Raw genomic sequence first — 25,827 nt, 5'->3', positions numbered from 1 at the left:
AGCAGTAATTATCAGCCTGAAATTTGCTAAATTTGAATCTTAGGAGCATTGGAACAGGAGTAGACCATTCAGTCCATCAAGCCGACTCCTTATTCCAAGCAGATCATGGCTGACCATCTATCTTGATGTCACTTTCCCATGTTATTTCCCTATCTGTTGGTGTGACTCGTCTCTAGAAGTCTATTGATTTTTCATTTTGAATCTGCTCAATGATTAAGCTTCCATTGCCTTTGAAGACAGAGCATTCCAAAGACCTAAGACTATCTGAGTAAAGACTTTCCTCCTCATTCTAATACTAAAGGCCTGCCCCCTATTCCGAGATTACGTTCCTTTGTTTTTGACTCACCAGCTGGAGAAACATCCTATCTCCCTTTACCCTGTCACAGCTATGACATTTCGAAGCAATTGACGCATTCTTTGAAAATCTAAAGGACACAGACCTGGTCTCCTCAATCTGTCCTCATTGAGAAATCCAAGGAACAATTAGTCTGGTCAGCTTCCTCTGCACTCCCTCTATAGCAAGCATATCTTTCCTTAGATAAGAAGACCAGAACTATACACAGTATTTTAGTTGTGGTCTCACTAAGGGTCTCTGCAATTGTTGCAAGATACCTTCTGTACTCGATGCTGTTTGCAATGAAGGCCAGCATACCATTTGCCTTCCTTTATTAATTGTTGCATCTGCATTCCAGCTTTTAATGATTCATGAGCAAGGACACTCGGGTCTCTTTGGACACCAACAGTTCTCAAGACCTTAACGTTTAAGAAATGTTCTGCCTTTCTACCAAAGTGGGCAATTTTACCCTTCTTCGCGTAGTATTTGATCTGCCATGACATGTCCCATTCACTGAGCCAGTCCATGTTTGCTTGAAGCCTCTCCGGATCTTTGTCATGACTCATATCTCTAAGTGGTTTTGTGGCATCAGCACATCTGGAAATATTACAGTAGGTCCGTACACTTAAATTATTTGATGTAGATTGTGAACAGCAGTGGCCCGAACACATTCCTTGTGATACCCCACTCACAACAGTCAGCTATCCTGAGACTGACCTGTTTATTCTACTCTCTGCTTTCTATCTGTTAACCAGTTCTCAATACGTATATTACTTTGAATTCCACGTTCTCTAGTTTTAGTTACTGATCCCCTGTACACTATCTTGTCAAAAGCCCTCTGAAAATCTAAATATACTAGATCCACCAGTTCTCCTCCATTTATGTTACAAGCAACATCCTTAAAAAGTCAAACAGATTTGTCAAAAATAATTTTCGTCTCATAAATCCATGTTAAGTTTGTTCAGTTTTGTCATTATTTTCTAAGTTTTCTGGTTATCACATTCCGTAAATTAGATTATAACATTTCCTTATGACAGTTGTCAATCAGGCCTGTCATTGACTATTCATCTGCCCATCTACTCAAGTTGTTGGGTTACACTTGCGATCTTTATGTTTGCAGAAAGTCTTCAAAATCCTATTGAACTATGAAAGATAATTAGCAATACATCCACTCAGCCTATAGTCAACTCCTTCAACAATCGAGCATCATTTGGTTGAAGGAATTTATCAATCCAATTAATTTTTCAAGTACTATCTCTTTACTAATATCAATTCTTTTTTCAGTTCCTTAGTTACACAAGTATCTTAGTCTAGTATTTCTGAGATTTTCTGTGTCTTCTTTGTGAAAACAGATGCAAAAATAATATCTAATTTCTCTTCTTGTTCTTCAGAATAAGTCCTCCTGCCTCCACTTGTGATAGCTCCACATTTGTCCTAGCTAATCTTTTCCTAAAGAAGCTTTTACAGTCCAGCTTTATGTTTCTCACTAGTTTGCATTCAAATTCTCTTTCTCCTTTATTTATCAGGTTTTTGGTCATCCTCCTTTGGGTTCTAAATTGCACTGTTTCCTCAGGCTTACTATCTTTTTCTGGCATCATTACAAGCCTCTTACCTTCCCCAGCTTCATCAAGCAACTACAGCTTGTGGGCTTCCTACAACACACTTTTAGCACTGAACTATTATGGGCTCCCAGGACTTCGTTTTAGTACTGTGGTTGTTTCTTACATTATGAAGAGGAAATTTCCTAAGGCTTCTCATGATCCTTAAATGCCTGGTGTCCACTAATTGAAGCGCTCAATGTCTGGGATCGCCTCTATTGCTTCAGCACTTCCAGCTCCAAACTGCAACCAACCTCTCTCCCAGCAGGCACACAGATAAATTGAAACCAGAGAACCTTCTAAAGGAACCCTCTCCATCCCCACCCCAAAGATGACATGGCCTGTTCTGATCCATCCTCATTCTGACTTTTAGGTGAAGTATTGCTCATTTACCATTTCTTCTTTGACCCGATGAAGCCAAGAGATTTTTAAAGCTTTTCAGAGACCACAGATTTAACTCTTGAAATAAGTAATTCAACCGGACTGTCACAGTGTGAATACAGGGTGTCCATCCAGAAAGCCCACATTCTCTTTCTGATCCTACCTTTCTGGTTGTTGCCCCAATCTTTTAAGTGTGCTTGCATTTCTCACATATTCTACTGCTAAGCTTTAAATCCTAAAACTAAATATTATATCATTAAGTGCATAAGCTACGAATTTGATTTTGATAACATCATGATAGCAGTGACCCTTGTGCAACTCACTTGGTAAGTTCACTGCCCATTCTGGAATGGGCCATACAGATCACTCACAAGTGTCTGCTTTTGGTCCCAGCTCTGTATTGAGGAAGCTAAAATTAGCAGGACCACGGCAATGGCCTCAGAAGCGAGAAGGCAACTTTGGTAGCACTTTGGCTCATTAAGACAGATGATGAATATAACAGGAGCCTCATATTTATTCACATCAAAACTTCTGTTTAGAGATAGACATACACACATGCACACAGACAAATGCACATGCACACACACAGACAGACACACACACACACACGCGCACGTACACACAAACACACTCACAGGCACACAGACATACACACGCACACACATACACAAATACACATACACACAGATATACACGCACACACAAACACACACACAAACACACACACACACACACACACACACACACACATACATACACACACACAGATACACATACACACGTACCCCTGACACTTGTAACAATAACTCCACTGTCGGCCTGCAGAAAATAGGTGTCACCAGAACACAGATTAATACTCACCATCTCATTACAACAAATACCTAATCACTTTACAGTGAACATTCTGCTGCAAAGTGCTGCAATTTTTATCAAATAATCAAAGCATTCTGTCCATCCGGCCTTGCTGCTGAGGAGTGAGCCTGTGCGAGAGCATTGGAGAACAGCACATGGTCAGGTTTGGCAAGTATGGCTGCGAAAAGGAGGCCATAGAAGCAGTGCTCAGGTCATGCTGAACGAGAGAAGTATGTAAATTGTTGAGGTGATGAAGAGAATTCATTTGGTTGTTGTGTGGGAGAGGGGAGAGTTTCGTTTCCAGACCATTTATTGTGATGACCTTTGTGGGTGAGGACCCCAGCTGTGTATGTGCGGGTCTGGGTCTGGATGCTTCACTGAGTGAGTAGATATCAGAAACCCTCTTGATCTGTTCTCTCCCCAGCCCCTTTTCGCTCAGATGACACGGACAGCGAAATCCGGTTCGATCGACATGGGGACGGAATCGGCCGGTACAACATCTTCAACTTCCAGGCGAGGGCTGGGAGGTACGGCTATCAGAGAGTTGGCTACTGGGGGGAGAGCCTCACCCTCAACACCAGCTTGATCGCCTGGCCCAGGGCGTCCATTCCGACATCGCAATGCAGCGATCCCTGTGCCAAGAATGAAGCCAAGAGCATGCAGCGTGGAGATGTTTGCTGCTGGCTCTGTATCCCTTGCCATCCTTATGAGTTCCTGTACGATGAGTTCACCTGCATGGACTGTGGGCCAGGACGGTGGCCCACTGCAGATCTCAGCTCATGCTACGACCTTCCGGAAGAGTATATCAAGTGGGAGGATGCTTGGGCCATTGGGCCTATCACCATTTCTTGCCTGGGCTTCATCTGCACCCTCTGCGTGTTCGGGATCTTTGTGAAGAACAACAACACACCAGTGGTGAAGGCTTCGGGGAGGGAGCTCTGCTACATCCTCCTCGTTGGGGTCCTCATGTCGTACAGCATGACCTTGATCTTCATCGCCAAGCCCTCAACGGCGGTCTGCACCCTGCGCCGCCTCGGGCTGGGGTCCTCCTTCGCCGTCTGCTACTCGGCCCTTCTCACCAAGACCAACCGCATTGCGCGGATCTTCAACGGCGTGAAGGATGGCGCCCAGAGGCCGCGCTGCATCAGCCCGGCCTCCCAGGTGGGGATCTGCCTGGCACTGATCTCCTGCCAGCTGATCATCGTCACGGTGTGGCTGGTGGTGGAGACGCCTGGCACCAGGAAAGAGACCACGCCCGAGAAGAGGGACACGGTCACCCTCAAGTGCAACACCAAGGAGTCCAGCATGCTCACCTCCCTGACCTACACTGTGGTGCTCATCGTGCTCTGCACAGTGTACGCCTTCAAAACAAGGAAGTGCCCTGAGAATTTCAACGAAGCCAAGTTCATTGGCTTCACCATGTACACCACATGCATCATCTGGCTTGCCTTCCTGCCTATCTTCTACGTCACATCCAGTGACTACAGGGTAAGGAGCATCCTTTGTAAAGCAACATCCCCTCTTTCTGTAATTGTGGAATCCCCCTACAGTGTGGAAGCAGGCCTTTCGGCCACCAACCCTCCAAAGATCATCCCACCCTATCCCTGTAACCCTACATTTCCCACGGCTTGTACACATGCCTGGACACTACAATTTAGCGTGGCCAATCCACCAAACCTGCACGTCCTTGGACTGTCCTCCAGAGCACCCAGAGGAAACCCACGCAGACACAGGGAGAACGTCCAAACTCCACACAGACAGTCGCCCAAGACTGGAATCGAACCCGGGTCCCAGGCGCTGTGAGGCGGCAGTGCTAACCACTGAGCCACCGTACCACCCCCAGTAACGCACCCCCGCTCCCCCCCCCCCAACCAGTTTCAGATTCCTGCACAGGTGGAGACACCTCCACACCCGCTCTGTCTTGCTCACTCAGAATCTTTCAACAGGATCACCCCTCATTCTGCTACACTCCAGCCATAAAGCCCGAAAACCTACATAACTTTCCCTACTCAGCCAGTCAGTGTGAGGCTCTGATTTCGGACTCTATTCCCGATTCACTTCAGCCCCGGGCTCGGAAAAACGGGCAGCGTTTATACCACCAAGCCAGGCCAATTACTCCATCCCAGCAGGAGTCCTCACAAACTTCCCATCTGTCACCCCGTCAGAACATTCCAATGACCCTTTCTCCTCCGTAGACCCATTAAAGTTCCCTTGAACTGAATCTAAATGTAACCAGGCAACAGTCCTCGCACAGTATGTCTCCATTCACCTCCACTCCAGAGCCAGCACCTGGCCTCATTGCTAACTGGGAAAAAGCAGCTTTGGGATGTGGGTCAGTGCCTGTCTGGAATTGGTTTGAGACTGCCCAGGAAGGTCCGCCACTTGCATCACACATCTTCGGGAATCCAAAGGGGAGATGATGGCGTACTGTGCTGAGCCCAGAGCAGCGTTTTCAGATGGTGCTTCCCTGATACTGCAGCTCACTGAGTCTGCCTGCTGCTGACTTCTGACCTGAACTGTTTTGTTTGCTTCTGATTTAGTTTCCACTGGCTCATCCTCACATTCTGATTTAAATCTGCCTTCACAGATTTCTCTCCCCCCATTCCCACTAAAACTGTTCATACCTCAACACCCACTTCCGACAATGACCTTATTTAAACCCCTGCTCCAACTATCAGTCAGCTTCTCCCAAATATTTTTACTTCTTGGCATTAATTCATATTCCCTTGACCACTTTGCAATCCTATTGACAGCTACCATCTTATTGCCCCATGAGCCTTCCCTTCATGACTTGCCCTCTGCTCCTGCCTATACCTGTGACGCATTGTCACCTTACACTCAAGAAGTAAAAATATACAGTGGATGTCCATTTTTGTTTGTCATAGAGTCATGCAGCATAGAAACAGATCCTTCGGCCCAACCTGTCCATGCTGACCGTAATCCCAAACTGAACTGGTCCCACCAGCCTGCTTCTGGCCCCTATCCCTCCAGCCTTTCCTATTCATGTACTTACCCAAATGACTTTTAAATGTTGTAATTATACCCACATCCTCAGGAAGTTCATTCCACGTGCTAACCACCTTCTGTAAAAAAAAATTGACGCCACATCTTTTTTTTAAAGGTCTCCTCTCACCTTAAAGCTGTGGCCCCGGTCTTGAAATTCCCCAACCTCTGGAAAAGACAACTACTATGGACCCTATCTATACCCCTCATTATTTTATAAACTTGCCATAGGGTCACCTCTCAACCTCCTACATTCCAGCGAAAAGGCTCCCAGCCTATCCAACCTTTCTTTATAACTCAAACCTTCCCTACCCAACAACAAGCTGGTAAGCCTTCATCTCAATGATTTAGATGAGAATAACGAAATTTGTGGATGACACAAATTTAATGGTGTATTGAAAAAGATTATGTAAGATTACAAAGAGACCGTGATCAATTGGGTTAATGGGCAGATGGAGTTTAATTTGGATAAACGTGAGATGTTGCATTTTGGTAAAACAAACAAGGACAGGACTTACACAATTAAAAGGAGGGTGGTGTTGCAGAGCAGAGAGACTGAAGGGTTTCAGGTACATCATTCTTTGAAGTTTGCGTTACATAAAGATAGGGTGGTTAGGAAGGCATTCAGCACACTTGCTTTCATTTCTTTGATCATTGAGTTTAGGAGTTGGGACAGCATGTTGAAGTTGTACAAGACATTAGTGAGGCCTCTTCTGGAGTACTGTGTCTAGTTCCGGTCACCCTGTTACAGGAAGGATATTATTAAACTGGGCAGGGTTCAGAAGAGATTTACCAGGATGTCACTGGGAATGAAGGGTTTGAGTTATAAGGAGAAGCTGGATAGGCTGGGGCTTTTTCAGTTGAGTTCGGGAGGGTGAGGGGTGACCTTACAGAGGTTTTTAAAATCATGAGGAGTATTGATAAGATGAATGGCAGACTTTTTTTTACCCTAGGGTGAGCGGTTTCAAGATTAGGGGATGTATTCTTAAGGCGAGGGGAGAAAGATCCAAAAAAGACATGAGAAGCAATATTTTCACACAGAGCACAGCTCAGGTATGGAATGAACTTCCAGAGGAAGTGGTGGATGTGGGCACAGTTACATTTAAAAGACATTTGGATAAATACATGAACAAGAAAGGTTTAGAGGGATATGGGTCAAGTGCAGGCAGATGGGACCAATTTAGTTTGGGATTGAGGTCGACATGGACTGGTTGGACTGAAGGGCCTGTTTCCATGCTGTATGACTCTATGACTATGATTAGTTGGCTCATGTGGCAGAGATTGCCAACATCGCTGTTAATATCGTCGTCCCAATGAGTCAGCTTTCGCTCTGTTGAAAACACAGCCTGTTGACAAGCTGTTGGATTTTTATAACCATAGCTCATTATTCCTCTCTGCTCTTACTCATATCTGACTATAATAACATGGGCTGGAAGATGAGCTGTTCACTTTGGGCGTAAGCCTTTAAAGAAGGAAGTAGTTGTGTGTCACTGAGTCATTTACTGCATCTGACATTTCACTTTAAAAGGGAAGATCTGCCCCTTTATCTATTTTTACGGCTTTAATCTCAGGGCATGGCATTGCTAAAGGCTGGCATATATTGCCCGTTGCTGGCTGCCAGGGTCAAGGGTGTTTGATTTGGGATGGAGACATGGTCTTGGCTTGCTGAAGACAGTGGAGGGGGGTGGGGGGGTGGTGCTAAGAGACAGTGACACTGATGAACCACTGCAGCCACATCTAAGGTTCACATCTAATCTCCCCGAGTCTGCCCGATTAGTGTTCCCGGGCCATTGCTTCAAAACTGCAGACACTCTTAGCAGCAGGGCCACATTGTGTGCACAGCAGGATCCCACAAGAATTGCTTCAACAACAGTTAGCCCATCGGCAGTGAATCTCTATCCTTGGCAAAGGTGAGGATGAGCTGTCTTTGTGCCTTATTGACCCGCAATGCCATCAGGGAGAGAATGCCAGGATTTTGACCCAGCGACGCTGCAGGAACAGTGGTATATTTCCAAGTCAGGATGGTGAGCAGCATGGAGGGGAGCTTGCAGAGTGTGGTGTTCCATGTATCTGCTGCCCATGTCCCATATCCCAGAAGGCAACACCAGTAAAAGATACTGGTCTGGACTCATCTTGCCTACTTCAAAATGGAGCTCCAGTATGACCGAGACAGCAAATTTCCAAGGATTCCTGGTCTAATTCCGTCTGGGAGAGGTCACAGATTTCGAAGGGGGTGTCAATGATAAATAAAACCCGAGCTGATAGTGTTGTTTGAGTTTGGTGTTTCTTTTTGCACAAGTGCTAAATTTCTATCTCCATGCAGATGGGCCTGGCCTTGACCGTTGAACGTGTCATGGGCAGAAAGAGCTGGTGAAATGTATGTGGGTTCTTGGGTGTGCAGTAGTATCGGAAGGCGGACCTTCTGTTTTTGGATTTGACACTGTCTGTCTGTCTGCTGCCCTTCTCACAGGTCCAGACCACCACCATGTGTATCTCTGTCAGCCTGAGTGGTTCGGTTGTCTTGGGATGTCTGTTCGCCCCGAAAGTCCACATCATCCTCTTCCAGCCTCAGAAGAATGTCGTGACCCATCGCGTGACCACCAGCCGCTTCAGTGTGACTTGCTCGGGGACCACCCACTCTCACGGTAAGTATCACCCTGCACCAGGACTCACCTTCTGGGATCACACCCTACACCCTTTCACATAATTGGCCAGCTCTCTGGCATCCAAGCACATCCCTTGCCTCCTGCACAGTCAATTTTTCTAAGAAAGCAAACCTAAATCTTTCCTTCATGCTTCCTTCCTTCCCATCCCCATGTTACTGGCTTGTGTGGGAGAGGTTGGCCTCTCATCATCATACCCGAGTGACCTATTGAAGCATGAGGGCACTGGGAAGGATGGGGGCGTGGGGTTGCTGGGTCTTGCCCAGCGATAAGCCTAATCCCTACTTGCCTTCCCCATAAGACTGGGCAGTGGGCACTGAGGGCAACTGTGGATCGCCTTAGCAACCGTGCACACAAAGCAGGCACAGATACGGGGCCAACTGTCAAGCATCCCCCCCCCCCACCGTTGGATGTTGAGACAGGCATTGGAAGGGGGTTCTCCATATGATTGTTGACGGCTATGAAGGTCAGTCTTTGAGAGGCTGGGGCCTTGAGTCAAACTGCCAAATGAGTTATTACCTTTGGTCTTGGTACAGATTGCCAAGCTGCAGTGGAAGGTTCCCTCCCCTCCCACAGGGCGTATTGCTGAAACATAGGGACTTCGGAAATAGGAGCTGGATTAGGCCACTTGGCCCATCGGGCCTGCCCTGCCGTTTGAACAGATCTTTCCCTGCAGTGCCACTGCTCCTCCACTATCCTAACATCGCCATTAGTCTTATCGATTTCAGTCTTGAGTGATTGAACTTTGGGGTGGGGAGTTGCAAAGAACGACCAGCCCCCTGCTTAAGGAAGTCCCTCTTCAGTCTGGTCCTAACAAACTGGACGAGGGAGAAAGATCCTCCCCACCTCACCATGTCGGAATTTTGCACGTTTACAGCAAGATAATGGGACAACGGCGCTCAGCTAAACTTGTGCTTCCATTTTGCAGTTTCCGCTGCGCACCATGTACCCACTGTATGCAATGGGCGAGAGATAGTGGACTCCACAACTTCATCGTTATGAGGACATGATAGCGAGAGAGAGAGAGAGAGAGAGAGCTGCTTCTCTGAGACTAACAGCATCCCCTGTGCTGTCTAACCCACCCCTCCCTACAACACACACACCCCTCTACGTGACTGCTCCACACATGTATACAAAAGCCAAGATCTTTCCATGACAAAACCTATTATTATGTTCAATGTATAAAAGGAGGTTTTAAATAAGTGGACCTCTTGTGAATTAGTATGTGCCCTTGTAACTAATGTAAATAAAGTGTCTTTTTTTTAATGAATATTGTAACCTAGTCCTGGTACCTACTTCTAGACTAGTACCAGGTCAGTGGAGTCATTAGGAGGAAATATTACTAAATCGATCCCCACAATGTAAGACATTCTGGCAGCTAAGAGATTCCTAGTGACTCTTTGATGTTAAATATGTTGCCTGTAGTTTTACTGGTATAACGGTTCCAGGCCCCCTGCCCCTCCCTCACCCCGCCCACTCTCTTGCTCCCTCTTTCCCGAGCGTGCTGACTTGACATGGGCCAGATTCTCCCAGCCTGTCCCCGGATGCGTGATATCTTGCAGCTTTTCCACCCAGGATGAGTGTCTCCTTTTCACTTTCAGTGATGGGCAGCATTCGAATGGCTTTGTCTGTGTAGTTAGTGAGAAGACGTTGTCGTTGGCAAGGGGAAGGTCAGTGCCAAATCAAAAAATAAAGAACCCGGTGCTGTGATGAGGGGAAAACATTTCATCTGGCATTGTCGGGAATCTGTTCCTGAAATGGGATTGCGGAAGTGGATTCAGCAAACCTTCCCAAGGGAGGTAGTTAAAGGGGGAAAGAATTGAGAGTCGATAGGGAAAAGAGCAGTTAAGAGGGACCGGTTGGAGATGATGGACTGAATGGTCTCAGTTCTGGGAGGTTCTGTGATTTTGTAGGAAATGCTCTAATTCTGGGTGAAAATCGCCACCCAATGGTCTTGGCATCTCCTGTTGGGAGTCAGAAAATCAGTACCAGCCTCTCTCCTGCCAAGAAGCTAGTGTCTATGAGTGCCCGCTGACAGGGAGTGGTGCTGGGATCTACCCAGGGCTAGCAGCGCTACAGCGCTCACTCATAGAGTGGTGTGGACTTTACACCAGGGCTGACCTATCCTGGGGTTGGTAGAGCACCCAGCCAGCCCTGGCTGATTCTTGTTTGTCTCGCTGCTCCTCCTTCGGCCCAGCCAATCGGAGATAAACTGGTGTGCTATACCTAACCAACCATAGCTTCATGCCACAGACCAGGCAGAAAAGAAAGAGGCCATTCATCCCATTCAGTTAGGGACAGCTCATTCTCATAGAGCTGTCCAATTAATGTGTTGTCCTCTTTCTCCAATGTCTTGTAAGTCTTTCCTTTTCAAGTATTTGTTTAATTCCTTTTTGAAGTCCCCGTAATAATTTCTACTCAGGTTATCATCTAAAGCCCTTTTGAATGCTTTGATTCTCTGAACACAACGCCATATCTCAGAGCACAATAAAGAAGTAGGGGGCAGTAGGTCAGTGGGTACAATCCTGGAGCAAGGCCATTAGACATGAAGTCATATCTCTTATATTTTCTCTCTCCCATGCTTCCAGATCTGTTGAGGTTCTCCAGCACTTTCTGATTTTATCTGCTTCAGATCTCGAGCATCTTTGTTTTTATTTTTTCACAGGCAGCATGGTGGCACAGCAGTTAGCACTGCTGCCAGGGTGCCAGGTTCGATTCCACCCTCAGGTGACTGTCTGTGTGGAGTTTGCACTTTCTCCCCGTGTCTGCGTGGGTTTCCTCTGGGTGCTCCGGTTTCCTCCCACAGTCCAAAGATGTGCAGGTTAGGTGGATTGGCCATGCTAAATGGGGATTATAGGGATTTGCTTTTTTGAAAGGTTGGTACAAACTCATCATTCTGAATGTCCCTTTCTGCTGACTAGGGATACTGTGAAGATGGTTGGCACACAATTTGTTGAAGAATGTTTTTCTATCTTTGCATCTTTTGTCTTAAAGAGGAGCACATAGGTCCAGTGAGACCTGAGAATTGCTAGGATTGTGCTGACTGTTTTTAATTGCTCAGTTTGATCCCTAACACAACAGTAGCCAGTCATGTTGAAAATGTTAAAGGTACAGACACCATGGTCCTATTGGACCATAGCCCTGCTTACTCATTGGAGAGAGATGTCTGGTGCTGCTTTAATCTGAGGTGTGATGTCAGAATTGTTCAAGTCTGCTATCACATTGTTTGTTTACATTTAAGCGAGTGCTCGAGATGGTCCAGGTGACTCAGTGAACTCAGCATAAACTGCTTAATGTAAATTTGGGATAAATTTCAAATGATTAAGAAGAGGGAAGGCACAGTAAGGAGTTTAGGTTTATCACTGGCTATGGAGACCAGCGAGATTAAAGACATCAGGGAGATCAAGGATGCTTGAAAACTTTTTTATTTTGAATATCTGACATCCCAAACAGAAAGCTTCAGAGAAAACATTATTAGCTCTCCGTAATATGTATCAAATACAACGTTAGTGATCAGTAACATATATTGTTAATGACTCTGTCTTCTCTACCTGGTTGTGAGAATGAGGGAAGTTATTTCAGAAGTTTTAGTTTCAAAAGAGATCACGAAAATTGGGATTTCTATCAAAGTGTCATGTGGAGAACAGGAAGGTAGAGACAGCCTGATATTCAAAGACATCAAGGAGATAAGAGGTCATCAGAAAGGCCAGCGCGATTAAGGAAATCCGAAGGCAGGACATTGATGAGACTGTGGACAATACAGTGAGCAGACAGACTACTCATCCAGATGTGCTATCACCCAGGAAGAGATGGAAAGCACCCAGCATCTACACTAACCCCTCTCACTGGCTTCCGCCACTCACTCCCCATTGTCAAATTCCAGGACTAGATCATCATCAATTCTCCTCCAATCAAATACTGAGCTGACTGCCAGCCAGGTCAAAATTTAGCAATGGTTATTTTCATAGTAAAGGCTGGGGGGGTGGGGGTGGGGGGTGGCAGATGAGTAAGGAAGGAGGAACGTGGACGGACTACGCTCTGTAAAACATGGAATGGTACAGTGGGATCTGACAGAAACAAAGTGCCCTTCCTAGCAATGACAAGACACGAGGTAGTCATCGATAAAACAAAAACGACAAGGACTATGCTGCAAACCACCCTTCTACAGGACAACCCCACTGGAACAAGCTGCCAAAAGTGAGAATCATAGCTCCAACCCTTGACATCTCCAAGTCCCATCTTTAGATTTTGGTTTCTGTTTAAAAGTTTGTATTGTCAGGATGATGACCTCAGTGACCGATAACGCTTGGAAGTGTCAGTGGAACTTAGATTTGGTCTGTGACCTTGATTAAACAAGGTCCTCTGTTCCCTAACACCATCCCCTATCACACCCCACCAACAACCCTAACCCCCAACTTGTTTCCACTCCTGGACAACCATCTGTGCCTGGCCTAACCTCTCCGCCCAGCCATATTCAACCTTGAGCTGAGTCTCCAAGCCCACACACCTCCCCTGGCACTACATTTCAACCTTTGTAACATCGTGTCACGCCAGCCCTGCCTCAGCTTGTCTCCCGCTCAAACCCTCCAGAGCTTTCCATTCCCTTGAGCCTTTCAGTATACCCCAACAACTTTCCCAAGTTCCACACAAAGCCAGGCTAAGATCATCCAGACCTCTGTCACCATACGCTAACGTTCAACGGGTCCCATTCCTCTGTTAACCCTGCTGCTTGCTGACCTGTGGGGGGAGCAGTTGAGGAACATCTTGGGTTTTTAACATTGCTCGTCCTTGTTTTCAAATTCTCCACGGCCTCCTCTTTCACTGTCTCTGCAGGCCTTACCAGCCTCTAGGAAATCAGAGGCCTCCCAAATTCTGCCCTCTTAGACATTAATCACGCTGCAATTGTCAGCTGGACCTTCAGCAGACTGGGTTCTGCACTGTGAACTTCTCTTCTTTAACTCTTTCAACCCTTCTGCCTCATGCCCATCCCCCTCACTTTAAATCACTCCTTAAGTTTGTAACCAACGTTTTGGCCATCTGCCCCTCTCTGTGTGAGGTTTGCCATTGAATTTGGCTCAATTATGCTTCAGGGAGTTTTATTCAGTTGAAGTGCCTCAATAGACACAAGTTATTGTCGCATTGTTGAGATGAAAGAAATGGGGAGGCTTGTGTCAGCAAGGAGACTGACCCAGTGGGCTCAGTTGAAGTGCCTCAATAGACACAAGTTATTGTCGCATTGTTGAGATGAAAGAAATGGGGAGGCTTGTGTCAGCAAGGAGACTGACCCAGTGGGCATATTGGTGTTGTACGGACACTCAAGGACCAGGGCCACCCAGACACACCACGGAAAATTAACACCATGATCCCGCCAGCTACATTTGTTTGAAAAGCCACCACCAATACTTCACATTCTTCTTTTTTAAGCATGGTACCCAGCGTACACCTGGCAGCAGCTGTTCTGGCACGACTCAAGTGCCAACACGAACGATTGGTTAATCTGTCATTGGTGACTCCAATGAGAAGGAGTTTCTTCACTCACAGTGCTACAAGCCTTCTGAATTCTCTGCCCCAGAGAAGAGTAAATGCTCAGCCGATGAACACACTCAAGACCGAAACACATTCCGGGTTTGTGGGACTGAGAAGCTGAACGGATTAAGGGATAGGATGGGAACGTGAAGTTGAGGTAGGCATTCTGCTCAATAGGCCAAATGGCCACCCCTTCCGCAGTGTTCTTTACAGAAACCGCTGCTTGTTAAATGGTTCTATTCAACGAAAGCAGGTGGGCAGGTCAGCAGGACCCTGAGTAACATCTTGCCTGCAGGATCACTTTGCAATGAGCCGTGTCTCACTGTAGAGAACTCAACACCGTGACTCAGAAAGCTGTGCACATAGTCCCTGCTGCCAGCATCTGAGCACATCATTTAGGCTGACACTGCAGGGCAGAGTGCTCCACAGTACTTGGTTATCAGCTGTACCCAAGGCTGAGATAACTTTTTAATCAATAAGGGGATCAAAGGTTCTGAGAAGATGGCAGGAAAGTGGAGCTGAGGGTTATCAGAACAGTCTTTGAATGGCAGAGAGGGCTTGATGGACTGAATGGCCTATTTCTGCTCCAATGTCTAATGGAATGCACTACTGAAGGTGCTTTTAATTAATTGTCGCATTAAAGTGAACCCCTTCACCCTTCTCTTGGGACAGTTGACACTATTTGAAGGATAGGAAGGATTTTTACCCCGACTTTGGATCATGTTTCTTGTTGCTGAACCTTGGCGCTGGCCTTGCACAAAGGAGTTGCAGTGTTTTACTGCACTCAGCGAAGATTTCCATAAGCCATCAAAGGCTGTGAATGGCTCCGGGTGATCAAAGGTACTAAAGCAATGTAGGCTCTTAGCTGGTGTTTCCTCAGGCCTGCACTGGAGTTTGAAATGAGGAATTGGCAAGTCAGGTCATGGAGGGTGATTGAATTCAGGGTGTGGAACAGAAATGAGAAAGTGAGCAAGACAGAACTGGAATAAAACCAAAGACTGTCAAACATACCACAATGGTCAGGGGCATTAAGATCAGCGTGGATGAGATACAAAAGGCATCGGTGCGTCAGTGTGTCAGGTAACATAGTATAGACACCGGGATAGTCAGGGAAGCATAAGGCAGCACAGTCAGATTTCAGTGTTCGCAGTGTTCCCAAGACATCAGAGTCCCAGAATCAGCCCAGGAGTTTTCAAACACGTCATGTTGTAGAGTGTGTGCAACTTTCCCTGTAAAAGTTTTCAAACTGTACTGAATCAGTGCTGAATGTTTTATCGGAAATCTTCAAGGTGTTTAGTGTTTTTTTTTAATGAAGCTGAATTCACATTTTGTAAGTATTTCAAAGCGAAGGTGCTGAATAAAAACCAGGCAGAGAAACAAAAACAAAAAACCTCTTGGTGCTGATTTCTCCTGCTCTTTCTCCGCACCGAAATCACATGCAATTACACTCAGATCAAACTGTGGAGCAGTTCTCTAGCCAGTGGTCATTGGTCATGAATAGTCGCGGGCATATGTGGTTAATCTAGTAACCTCACTTGTGGCAATCAAATGATTGGGATTTTCATGATCGTGAGGTGCGTTAGGGTTGGGGCTGTTCTAAAAACCCTTTCATGGGACATGGGTGTCACTGGTTAGTTGGACATTTCGCGCCTATCCTGTTGTCAGCTTTTTAATTAGCATGGGTTATGGGCAGCACAGTTGAGTGGAGCTTGAGGCCGAGACGGGATCAGCCATGATCGTATTAAATGGCGATGCAGAGGGGCTGAATGGCCAACTCGCAGCTCCTATTACTTGTGTTTTTATCCCTAACTACCCAGAGGCCACCACATTGCTGTGGGTCTGGAGTCACATGTAGGCCAGACCAGGTAAGGTTGGAAGTTTCCTTCCCTAAAAGGCATTAGTGAGCCAGATTTTATGATAAACGACAACAGCTTCACGGTTCACATTAATTGAGAGCAAATGTTTTCCATTTGCCATGGCAAATGTTGAACCCATGTTTTGGGACAACAGCCTGGGATTCTAGGTTACTAATTCAGCGACATTACCATAACACCCCTGCCTTAATATTAGAATATTAGAATGGTGAACATAGAGAATAGGGCACTTGTGAACCATGTTGAAAATGGATTGAATGCTTGAAGGTGGAGACTGGAAGATGTACTCTGATCGATTGGATGGTACAATTGATGATACTTGTGGATTGGCACTGTGGATTGACCTCATCAATTCATCAGAAATATTCCTGGGGTGAAGGGTTACAGAGTTGCACATTCACCTTTACGGCTGACCTAAGGCAGACTAGGAATAGAATATTCCAGAACACCATGGATTAAGGAGTGGGAAAAATAGAGTTCAACCTGGGGAAAGTGAGCTGTGGTTCACTTTGGAACTGAGGAAGAAAACTGGATTATTTTCTAAATTCTGAGAGGAGCAGAATGAGGCATGAATATTCAGAGCTGCCCCACAAACAAACAATCAGACGAAGTGAATGCAATGCCGGATTTCATTTAAACTGGGCTGGAATTTGGAAAAGAAGTAAAAATGATCAGGTTGTATAAACTTGGATGAGGAATGATGGACTGGTTCCACCTTCTCTATTTAAATGCAATCTCAACACAAATGTAAACTCAATGCATCCCAAAACCAGCCCAGCTCGTCCCCGCCTGCCTAACCTGTTCTTCCTCTCACCTATCCCCTCCTCCCACCTCAAGCTGCACCTCCATTTCCCATCTAGTAACCTCATCCCACCTCCTTGATCTGTCCATCCTCCCCAGACTGACCTATCCCCTCCCTACCTCCCAACCCATACTCTCCTCTCCATCTATCTTCTCCTCTATCCATCTTCAGTCCGCCTCCCCCTCTCTCCCTATTTATTTCAGAACCCTCTCCCCCTCCCCCATTTCTGATGAAGGGTCTAGGCCTGAAACGTCAGCTTTTGTGCTCCTAAGATGCTGCTTGGCCTGCTGTGCTCATACAGCTCCACGCTTTGTTATCTCGGATTCTCCAGCATCTGCAGTTCCCATTATCTCTCATCAATGACACTTCCTCTTGTTTATTTCTCAGGAGATAGAAAAACAATAAAAGGCAAAACACGTCTGGGCAAGTATTAAGTCAAATGGATCTACAGACGGTTGTCCTTCCTGCATCTTGTGTTGCTTCTTTTCTGGTGAAATCAGACTAGATTTCTCCAACAAAACAGAAATCAGTACAATGCATTGTCAACAATTACTGAAACAAACTTTTCAAGTGTTGAAATGTTTCGTTATGAATTGAATGGAGAGGAAACGCACACGGGTTGCCTCACAATAAAGAAATGGTTGCCAAAAGCTTTAGGGCAGTTAGAATCAAACCAAGCCTTACCCGCTTTGGTGAATAATTGGACATGTTTTGATAAACTCTCGGGGCACAGTAAAAGCAGCATAAAGAAAGGTTACTGTTCCCGTCTCAAAAACATTCAAATCCACACCTTTGATGCTTTTTCTAGTGGTCGGGGAGAGGCCACTGGGAAATGTAACACATTCCAATAAGCGTTAAGTAAGAGATGTTTCCTTCATTGGGGAGAGGAGTCTCACAAATAAAATCACAAGGTGAAAAACAATTCTCAGAGAAATCTCCAGGTCAAAGAGTGCCCCTCAGAGCTTTGGAACAATGTGACGGAAGGGAACTGTAAATAACATTCAGCTGCAGTGCAGTTATAGAGTCACAAAGCTGTACAGCACGAAAACTCTTTGGTCCAACCTGTCCATGCTGACCAGATATCCTAAAGAAATCTAGTCCCATTTGGCAGCATTTGCCTCACATCCCTCTAAACTCTTCCTCTTCATATTCCCGTTCAGATGCATTGTAAATAGTGTAACTGTACCAGTCTCCACTACTTCCTCTGGCGGCATATTCCATACACACACCACCCTCTGTGTGAAAATGTTTCCCCTCAGGTCTCTTTTAAATCTTTCTCCTCTCATCTTAAACCTATGCCCTTTAGTTTTGGACTTGCCCACCCTGGGCAAAAGACCTTGCCTATTCACTCTATCCATGCCCCTTATCATTTTATCAACCTCTATAAGGTCACCCTTCAGCCTCTGATGGTCCAGGGAAAATAGCCCCAGTCTATCCAGCCTCTTCTGATAGCTCAAAACCTCCGACCCTGGCAACGTCCTTGTACATATTTTCTGAACCCTTTCAAGTTGCACAACATTTTTTCCTGTAGCAGGGAGACCAGAACTGAAAGCAATACTCCAAAAATGCCCTAACCAATGTCCTGTACAGTTGCAACATGACCTCACAGCTCCTATTCTCAATGTACTGACATAAAGGCAAGCATACTGAACACCTTTACTATCCTGTCTACCTGCAACTCTATTTTCAAGAAACAACGAATCTGCACCCCAATGTCTCTTTGTTCAGAGACCCCAGGACCTTGTCATTAAGTGTATAAGTCCTGCCCTGATTTGCCTTTCCAAAATGCATCCCCTCACATTTATCTAAATTAAACTCCATCTGCCACTCCTCAGCCCATTGGCCCATCTGATCAAGGTCCCGTTGTAGTCTGAGGTAACCTTCGTTTGTGTCCACTACACCACCTATTTTGGTGTCATCTGCAAACCTACTAACCGTACCTCCTTTGTTCACATCCAAATCATTTATATAAATGAAAAAAGCAGTGGACCCAGCACTGATCCTTCTGGCACATGCTGATCAAAGGCCTCCAGTCTGAAAAGCAACCCTCTGTCACCAGCCTCTGTCTCCTACTTTCAAGTCATTTTTGTATCCAAACAACTAGCTGTCCCTGTATTCCATGTGCTCTAACCTTGCTAAGCAGTCTACCATGTGGAACCTTATTGAACACCTTTGCTGAAGTCCAAATAGACAACATCCACCACTCTGCCTTCATCAATTTTCTTTGTCACTTCTACAAAAAAGCTCAATTAAGTTAGTGAGACATGATTTCCCACAGAACCATGTTGACTATACCTAATCAGCCCCTGTCTTTCCAAATACACGTAAATCCTGTCCTTCAGAATCCCCTCCAACAACTTTCCCTCCACTGGCATCAGGCTCACTGGTCTACAGTTCCCTGGCTTTTCCTTAGCACTTTTCTTAAATAATGGCATCACATTAGCCATCCTCCAGTCTTCTGGCACCTGGCTATTGCTGATACAAAATATCTCAGCAGGGGGCCCAGCAATCACTTTCCTAGCTTCCCACACAGTTCTGGGGTACACCTGATCAGGTCCCAGGGATTTATCCACGTTTATGCATTTTAAGACATCCAGCACCTCCTCCTTTCTGATATGGACATTTTTCAAGATATCACTAACTATTTCTCCAGACCTCACAGTGTGTTCTTCCGTTGCAGCTGACCATCCAGAATCATTCAGTCTTTCCCTGTGTTGCTGCTAGTTTCATTTGTGATCACTTTCACATTGCTCTTCTGTACATTCAAGAAAATCCCCATTTCCAGTCCCTCAGCCCAACCAGAGAAAGGGGCTGCTCCTCGACATCTTGGACTCCTTTAGGACATTTTGTTTTTACACTGAAGCTTCCTCCCTATACTCAGCTCCACTACCATGCATAGCTCCTTACTATGCTTAGCTCCTGTAACATGCGCAGCTCCCCTACCATGCATTGCTTCCCTAAAATACAGAGCTGTCCAACCATTGACTGCTCCCTACATGCACAAATGCCCTAACATGCACAGCCAACCTACAATGCAGTGTTACCCTACCAAGCACAACTCCCTACCACGCACAGCACCCCTACTGTGCACAGCAGAGCTCCCCTATCATGCACATCTGCCCTTCCACGCACAGCTTTTCTACCATGGACAGCTCCCAACAATGCACAACTGCCATACTGTGCACATCTCCCTCTCTATGCACAGCTTCCGTACTATGCACAGCTCTCCTAAAATACATAGCTGCCCTACATGCTGAGCTGCCCTACCGTGGACTGCTCACTACAACGCACAGCTGATCCAACATGCACAGCTATCCTACCATGTACAGCTCCCCTACAGTGCACAACTGCCTCCCCTTGCACAACACCTCTATCATGTACAGCTGCGCTAACATACATCGCTCCCTACCACGCACAGTTTCTTTGCTATGCACATATGTATTTGCATCAATCCTAAAATGACAGCATTGCTCTCTGCACTGATCAGTGATGGCAGTGTCACAGGTTTAAAGGGCGATTCAAGTTTCCACAATTCCTGAAGCCAGGGATGGGGTTTGACAGATGACAATAATTACATCCAACAACACTCTGCACAACTTGAGGTCAATCCCAAGACGATGCTGAACACCGCACCAGCTTAGAGAAAAATCACAGACATTATCTCTCAGACTTCATCTCCTCAATTTGAATAATTGAAATCATTTCCTACGTGACTTGCAAAATGATATGGCCAAGCTGTCAACTTCTATAAGAAGGTTGGATTGATATTCACAACTAGTGACAATCTGTACAGATAACAAGTATACCAAAGTTCAGCTTCTCCCGTAGGGCCAGGTTAGCTCTTCAACCCTGACATGTAGCCACAGCAAACTGGATACCCCCAGAGAATTCAGTGACACCTGGGAGCTTGAGTCAGTCTTTGACTGGGATATCCAGCAGGTTCTTCTGCTCTGTATTCAAGTGAGGCCTGCAGAGATGTTTGCAGCTTCTGAAGGCTCCTCCGGCAGCACCTTCCAAACCCACAATCTCTCCCTGTCCACAAGAGGGCAGCAGCTACATGGGGACCATGCTGTCAATAACTGAGTGGGAGTGAGATGAGTGGGGTGAATCGATGGGGGTGACTGTGTGGCACCCCGAGATTGGGATTGAACAGTACACACTTTGGTTCTATTTCCAATAATCTATCCACTCAGGGGCTGAGAGAGGGGTGCAACACGCAGGCTGGAAGGTAACTGCCACATACCCGCAAAATATCACTGTGAGCAGCTCAGAGCAGAGCAGAGCAAAAAACAATGTTTTAGCTTGCTCTGCTTTTGTCGATTTTTAATAGTCTTTATTCACAACTTTTTTTAAAACAAGTTATCATTGACTTCTACTCTTGCTCAGCAAATTATTTACATTTTGACACATCCTTTCTTTTTAAAATGAATGTGATATTGTGTAAAAACCTTCACTTTTTGAAATGTGCTTGTCTGCCCCCTTTGGGGGTCCTAATGGAGAAGTGGACCCCCATGTGAGGTGGTTGATATTCCAAGCAGAATAACAACAACAACATTCCACAATATGGAAAATTGCCCAGGTATGTCCTGGCCACAAAAAGCAGGGCAAATCCGACCTGGCTATCAGTCTGTTCTCGACCATCAGTGACATGATGGATGGGGACCACTGACAGTGCTATGAAGGGGCATTTGTTCAGTAATACCCTGCTCAGTGACAACCAGCTTGTGTTCTGAGCGGGCCGTTCAGCTCCTGAGCTCAAGCCTACATTTGACCGAGTGTGGTACCAAGGAGGCCTAGCAAAACTGGAATCTATGGGTATCAGGGGGCGAACTGTCCAGCAGGTGGAGTCATATCTGGCACATAGGAAGACGGTCGTGTTTGTTGGAGGTCAGTCATCTCAGTTCCAGCACATCTCTGCAGGAGCTCCTCAGGGTAGTCTTCAGCTGGTTCATCAATGACCTTCCGTCCATTGTAAAGTTAAAAGTGGGGATGTTTACTGTAAAGCACCTAAAACAAATGGTGGTCATGTAAAATGAAAGTCTACTTCAATCCTTCCACTTTTATTCATAGTTATGTTTCATTTTGATGGAATCAGTTCCACCATTTAAAACTGAATTGGTCAAGTATCTTGTTCTGAGAGGGGAAAAGTCTCCTGTGGAACACACTGTCATGTCCCACTTCATGGGTCAAGTTCTAGCTATGTAATTCAGTGACAATATATCGTTCTGACAACATGCAAGTCCACTGGATACGGGATTCCATTATGAATAGGTACAGAAAGCAGGCACACAGTGTATGGAAAGGCAATGGCCTAGTGTTATTACTACTGGATTACTTATAATCTAGAGACCCAGATAATGTTCGGTGGACCTGGGTTTGAATCCCACCATGGCAGATGATGGAATTTGAATTCAATAAAATATCTGGAATTAAGAATCTAATGATGACCATGAATCTATTGTTGATTATTGGGGAAAAACCCATCTGGTTTCACTAATGCCCTTTAGGGAAAGGAACTGCCATCCTTTCTTGGTCTGGCCTACATGTGACTCCAGTCCCACAAAGACGGGTTCCCTCTGGGTGCTCCGGTTTCCTCCCACGGTCCAAAGATGTGGATTGGCCATGCTAAATTGCCCGTAGAATTCAGCAAGGTGTAGATTAGGTGGGTGAAAGGGGAAGGGGTGTGGGTCGGATGCTCTGAGGGTTGGTGTGGACTTGTTGGGCCGAAGGGCCTGCTTCCACACTGTGGGGATCCTATGATTCTAAATGTGGTTGACTCTGAACTGCCCTCTGGGTAATTAGGGATGAGCAATAAATGTTGCCTGGTCAGTGACACCCTCATCCCGTGAATGAACAAAGAGAAAAAAAAGTCTAGTGCCACCTTCTTGACCTTGCCAGGAGCTTGTTTTCTCAGGTGATTCTAAAGATCAGCTTTCAGGAATAAAAACAGCCTCCATGCCAAAGACTTCACTTGCTCCGGCTGTACCTTAGCGGATGAAATTCACAGTATGCACATATTGTGGGCACACACTGCCAACACTGATATACTGGCTGGATTGATGCTTTTGATGAGTGACAGCATAGACAAAAAAACAAACACACTGAAATATATCCGCTCAGCTCTGCTTTGCCATCAAGCCGTGTGCCAACTCCGTTTCGGGGGGACTGAACAGTCAGCAATGATACCACGGCTATGGGAAGGATAAAAGGTGGGGGGGGGATCGGGGAGGGAGAGAGGGAGAAAGAAAGATTCTGAGAGAGTACGGAAGAGAGAGAGAAAGAAAGAGACAAAGAGAAAGATTCTGAGAGAGAGAACGAAAGAGAGAAAGAGAGAGAGAGAAAGAAAGAGAGAGCCCATAACAGAAGCTTTATCAAGCTGATAAGGTGCTGGTTAAAGAGTATTACGCAGATGTCATTCCAGGAACACTGAGTCAATCCTCAAACAGGGAAGGCCAATGGACTACTGAAACAATCAATCCAGAGATCCTGGTAATGCTTGGAAGACTCCATTCAAACTTTTTAAGAATTCATTCATTGGATGTGGATGTCACTGACTGGGCCAATATGTATTGTCCATCCCAAATTGTCCAGATAGTAGTTGGGAGTCAACCACATTGCTGTGGGCCTGGAGTCACATTTAGGCCAGACCAGGTAAGGCTGGCAGTTTCCTTCCCTACAGGGCATTAGTGAGCCAAACAGGGTTTTCCTGACAATTGAAAATGGTTTCACGGCCATCGTTACAGTCTTAAATCGAGATTTTTTTATTGAGTTCAAATTCCACCATCTTGAGATTTGAACCCAAGGCCCCAGAACATTAACATCAAAAACGGAAATTGATGCAAAAGCTCAGCTAGTCTGGCATCTGAGGAGAGAAATCAGAGTTATCGTTTCGGGTCAAGTGACACATCCTCAGTTACGAGAAGATATTAACTTTGATTTTTCTCCACAGATGCTGCCAGACCTGCTGAGCTTTACCAGCAATTTCTGTTTTTGTTTCTGATTTACAACATCCACTGTTCTTTCGGTTTTTCCCGGAGCATTACCTGGGGCTCTGGATTATCGGGCTAGTGATAATACCTCTGGGCCATTGCCTCCCCATGGCAGATGGTGGGATATGTAGCTAGTAAATATCTGGAATTAGAAGGCAGACAATGACGACCCTGAAGCTACTGCCAATTGTCAAGAGGAACCCCTCTGGTTCATTAATGCACTATTGAGAAGAAATCTGTCATCCTTACATGTTCTGGCCTAAATGCAACTCCAGACCCAGTCACATGGTTGTGTCTTATCTATGCTCCCCTATCCTCTACCCAGCCAGTGGCACTCACATTCTGTGTATGAATGAATAGAAAAGAAATCCCTGAAACAGTCCATACTGTCCTACATACCATGACATACTCCAAAAATGGGGTCGATGAAAATGTTTGCAGAGAGTTTGAAACTAAAAGACCCGAGTTCACACACACACAAACTCAAACCATGGTTCACTGAAGAGGTTGATGCTTTGCCTGAGGGCCATGTTGTTAACTGCACTTTCCTGTCGGAGGAGTAGAAATGACAGTCAGAGCTCCTCAGGGTGGTGTTCCTAAATTCAAGGCAGTCTCATTCCCTCCTTCATATGGACAGGATTGGGTTTCTTCACTGATACAACAGGTTTTAGTTCCACTTGCAACTCCCTAAATAACAAAGATGATTTTTCCCTGCATGCAGCAAGATTTGGACAACATTCATTGGAAAGTATCAATGAATTTGCGAGCAATTCTAGTATCCCTGATTGAATAAATCTCACAACTTCTATACAAAAGGGGGGAAGCAATACATGGGAGGGATCAGAATGAACATTGGTATAGATCCTGAAGATTTGTGGTTTGGAGACAAAGTGCATTGGTGAAAATAATGAACCAATTATTTGAACTGTGTAAGCCAGCATATTTTTAAATAAAAGAATGTTTGTGGGATTGTGAGCAGTGGTGATCAGGCCAGAATTCACTAACTACCCCAAATGCCCTCAAGGAGGTGGTGCTGAGCGACTTTCTTGAACCTTGTGTTGAAATGTCCTTGAAATGTAGGGCCAGCACTTGCAGGTGGTGATGCATCTCTTTTTTCTTCAAAAGGGTTGGATTTGGAAGGTGCTGTCTGAGGATCTTTGGTGAATTTCCGTAGTGTGTCTTGTACATAGTATCCATTGCTGCTATTGAGCATCACTGGTGGCAGGATTGGATGATTGTCAATGTGGTACCAAACAAGTGAGCTGCTTTGGCCTGGCTGGTATCAAGCTTCTACAGTGTTATTGGAGCTGCACCTATCCAGACAAGTGAGGAGTGTCCCATCACACTGCTGACTTGGACCTTGGAGATGTTGGACAGGCTTTGAGGAGACAGGAGGTGAGTTGCTCATTGCAGGAATCCTAACCTCTAACCTCCTCTTGTAGCCTCTGTTTATGACAAGTCCAGTGAAGTTTCCTGTCAATAGTATTCCTTAGGATATGGAGGGGGGGTGGAGTCAGTAATAATACCATTGAATATTAACAGCGATGGTTAGATTTTCTTATTGGTGATGGTCATAGCCTGGCCTTTATGTGGTGTGAATGTTACTTGTCACTTCTCAGCCCAAGCCTGGACATTGTCCAGATCTTGCTACATTTGAACATGGACTGCTTCAGTATCTGAACGGTGCTGAACATTGTGCAATTATCAGCATTATGGCAGGCAGGTCATCGATCTAGGCCACTATCCTGAGGAACTCCCACACATTGATATCCTGGAGCTGAGATGACAGCCATCCACAACCAACT

The 25,827-nt window shown here is 45.7% G+C and overlaps 1 protein-coding gene across 7 annotated transcripts in view; it reads left to right on the top strand.

Annotated features, from left to right (window-relative positions):
* The window catches only part of LOC125460255 (metabotropic glutamate receptor 2), a 93,721-nt gene that overhangs the window by 49,471 nt on the left and 18,423 nt on the right, over positions 1 to 25,827 (top strand). For 6 of the 7 annotated variants that reach the window (XM_059649523.1, XM_059649522.1, XM_059649524.1 and 3 more), the window contains 3 exons: positions 3,590 to 4,653; positions 8,639 to 8,813; positions 9,760 to 12,803. In XM_059649523.1, coding sequence (XP_059505506.1) covers positions 3,590 to 4,653; positions 8,639 to 8,813; positions 9,760 to 9,833 — 1,313 coding nt within the window. In that variant the 3' untranslated portion in view covers positions 9,834 to 12,803. Of the gene's footprint in view, positions 1 to 3,589; positions 4,654 to 8,638; positions 8,814 to 9,759; positions 12,804 to 25,827 lie in introns of those variants that run through there. The other variant, XM_059649525.1, reaches the window with a different exon arrangement.

The sequence above is a fragment of the Stegostoma tigrinum genome, chromosome 11 (genome assembly GCF_030684315.1).
Source record: "Stegostoma tigrinum isolate sSteTig4 chromosome 11, sSteTig4.hap1, whole genome shotgun sequence".
Lineage (NCBI taxonomy): Eukaryota > Metazoa > Chordata > Chondrichthyes > Orectolobiformes > Stegostomatidae > Stegostoma > Stegostoma tigrinum.
The sequence above is the reverse complement of the archived record's forward strand: the minus strand, read 5'-3'. Positions and strand labels throughout refer to the sequence as shown.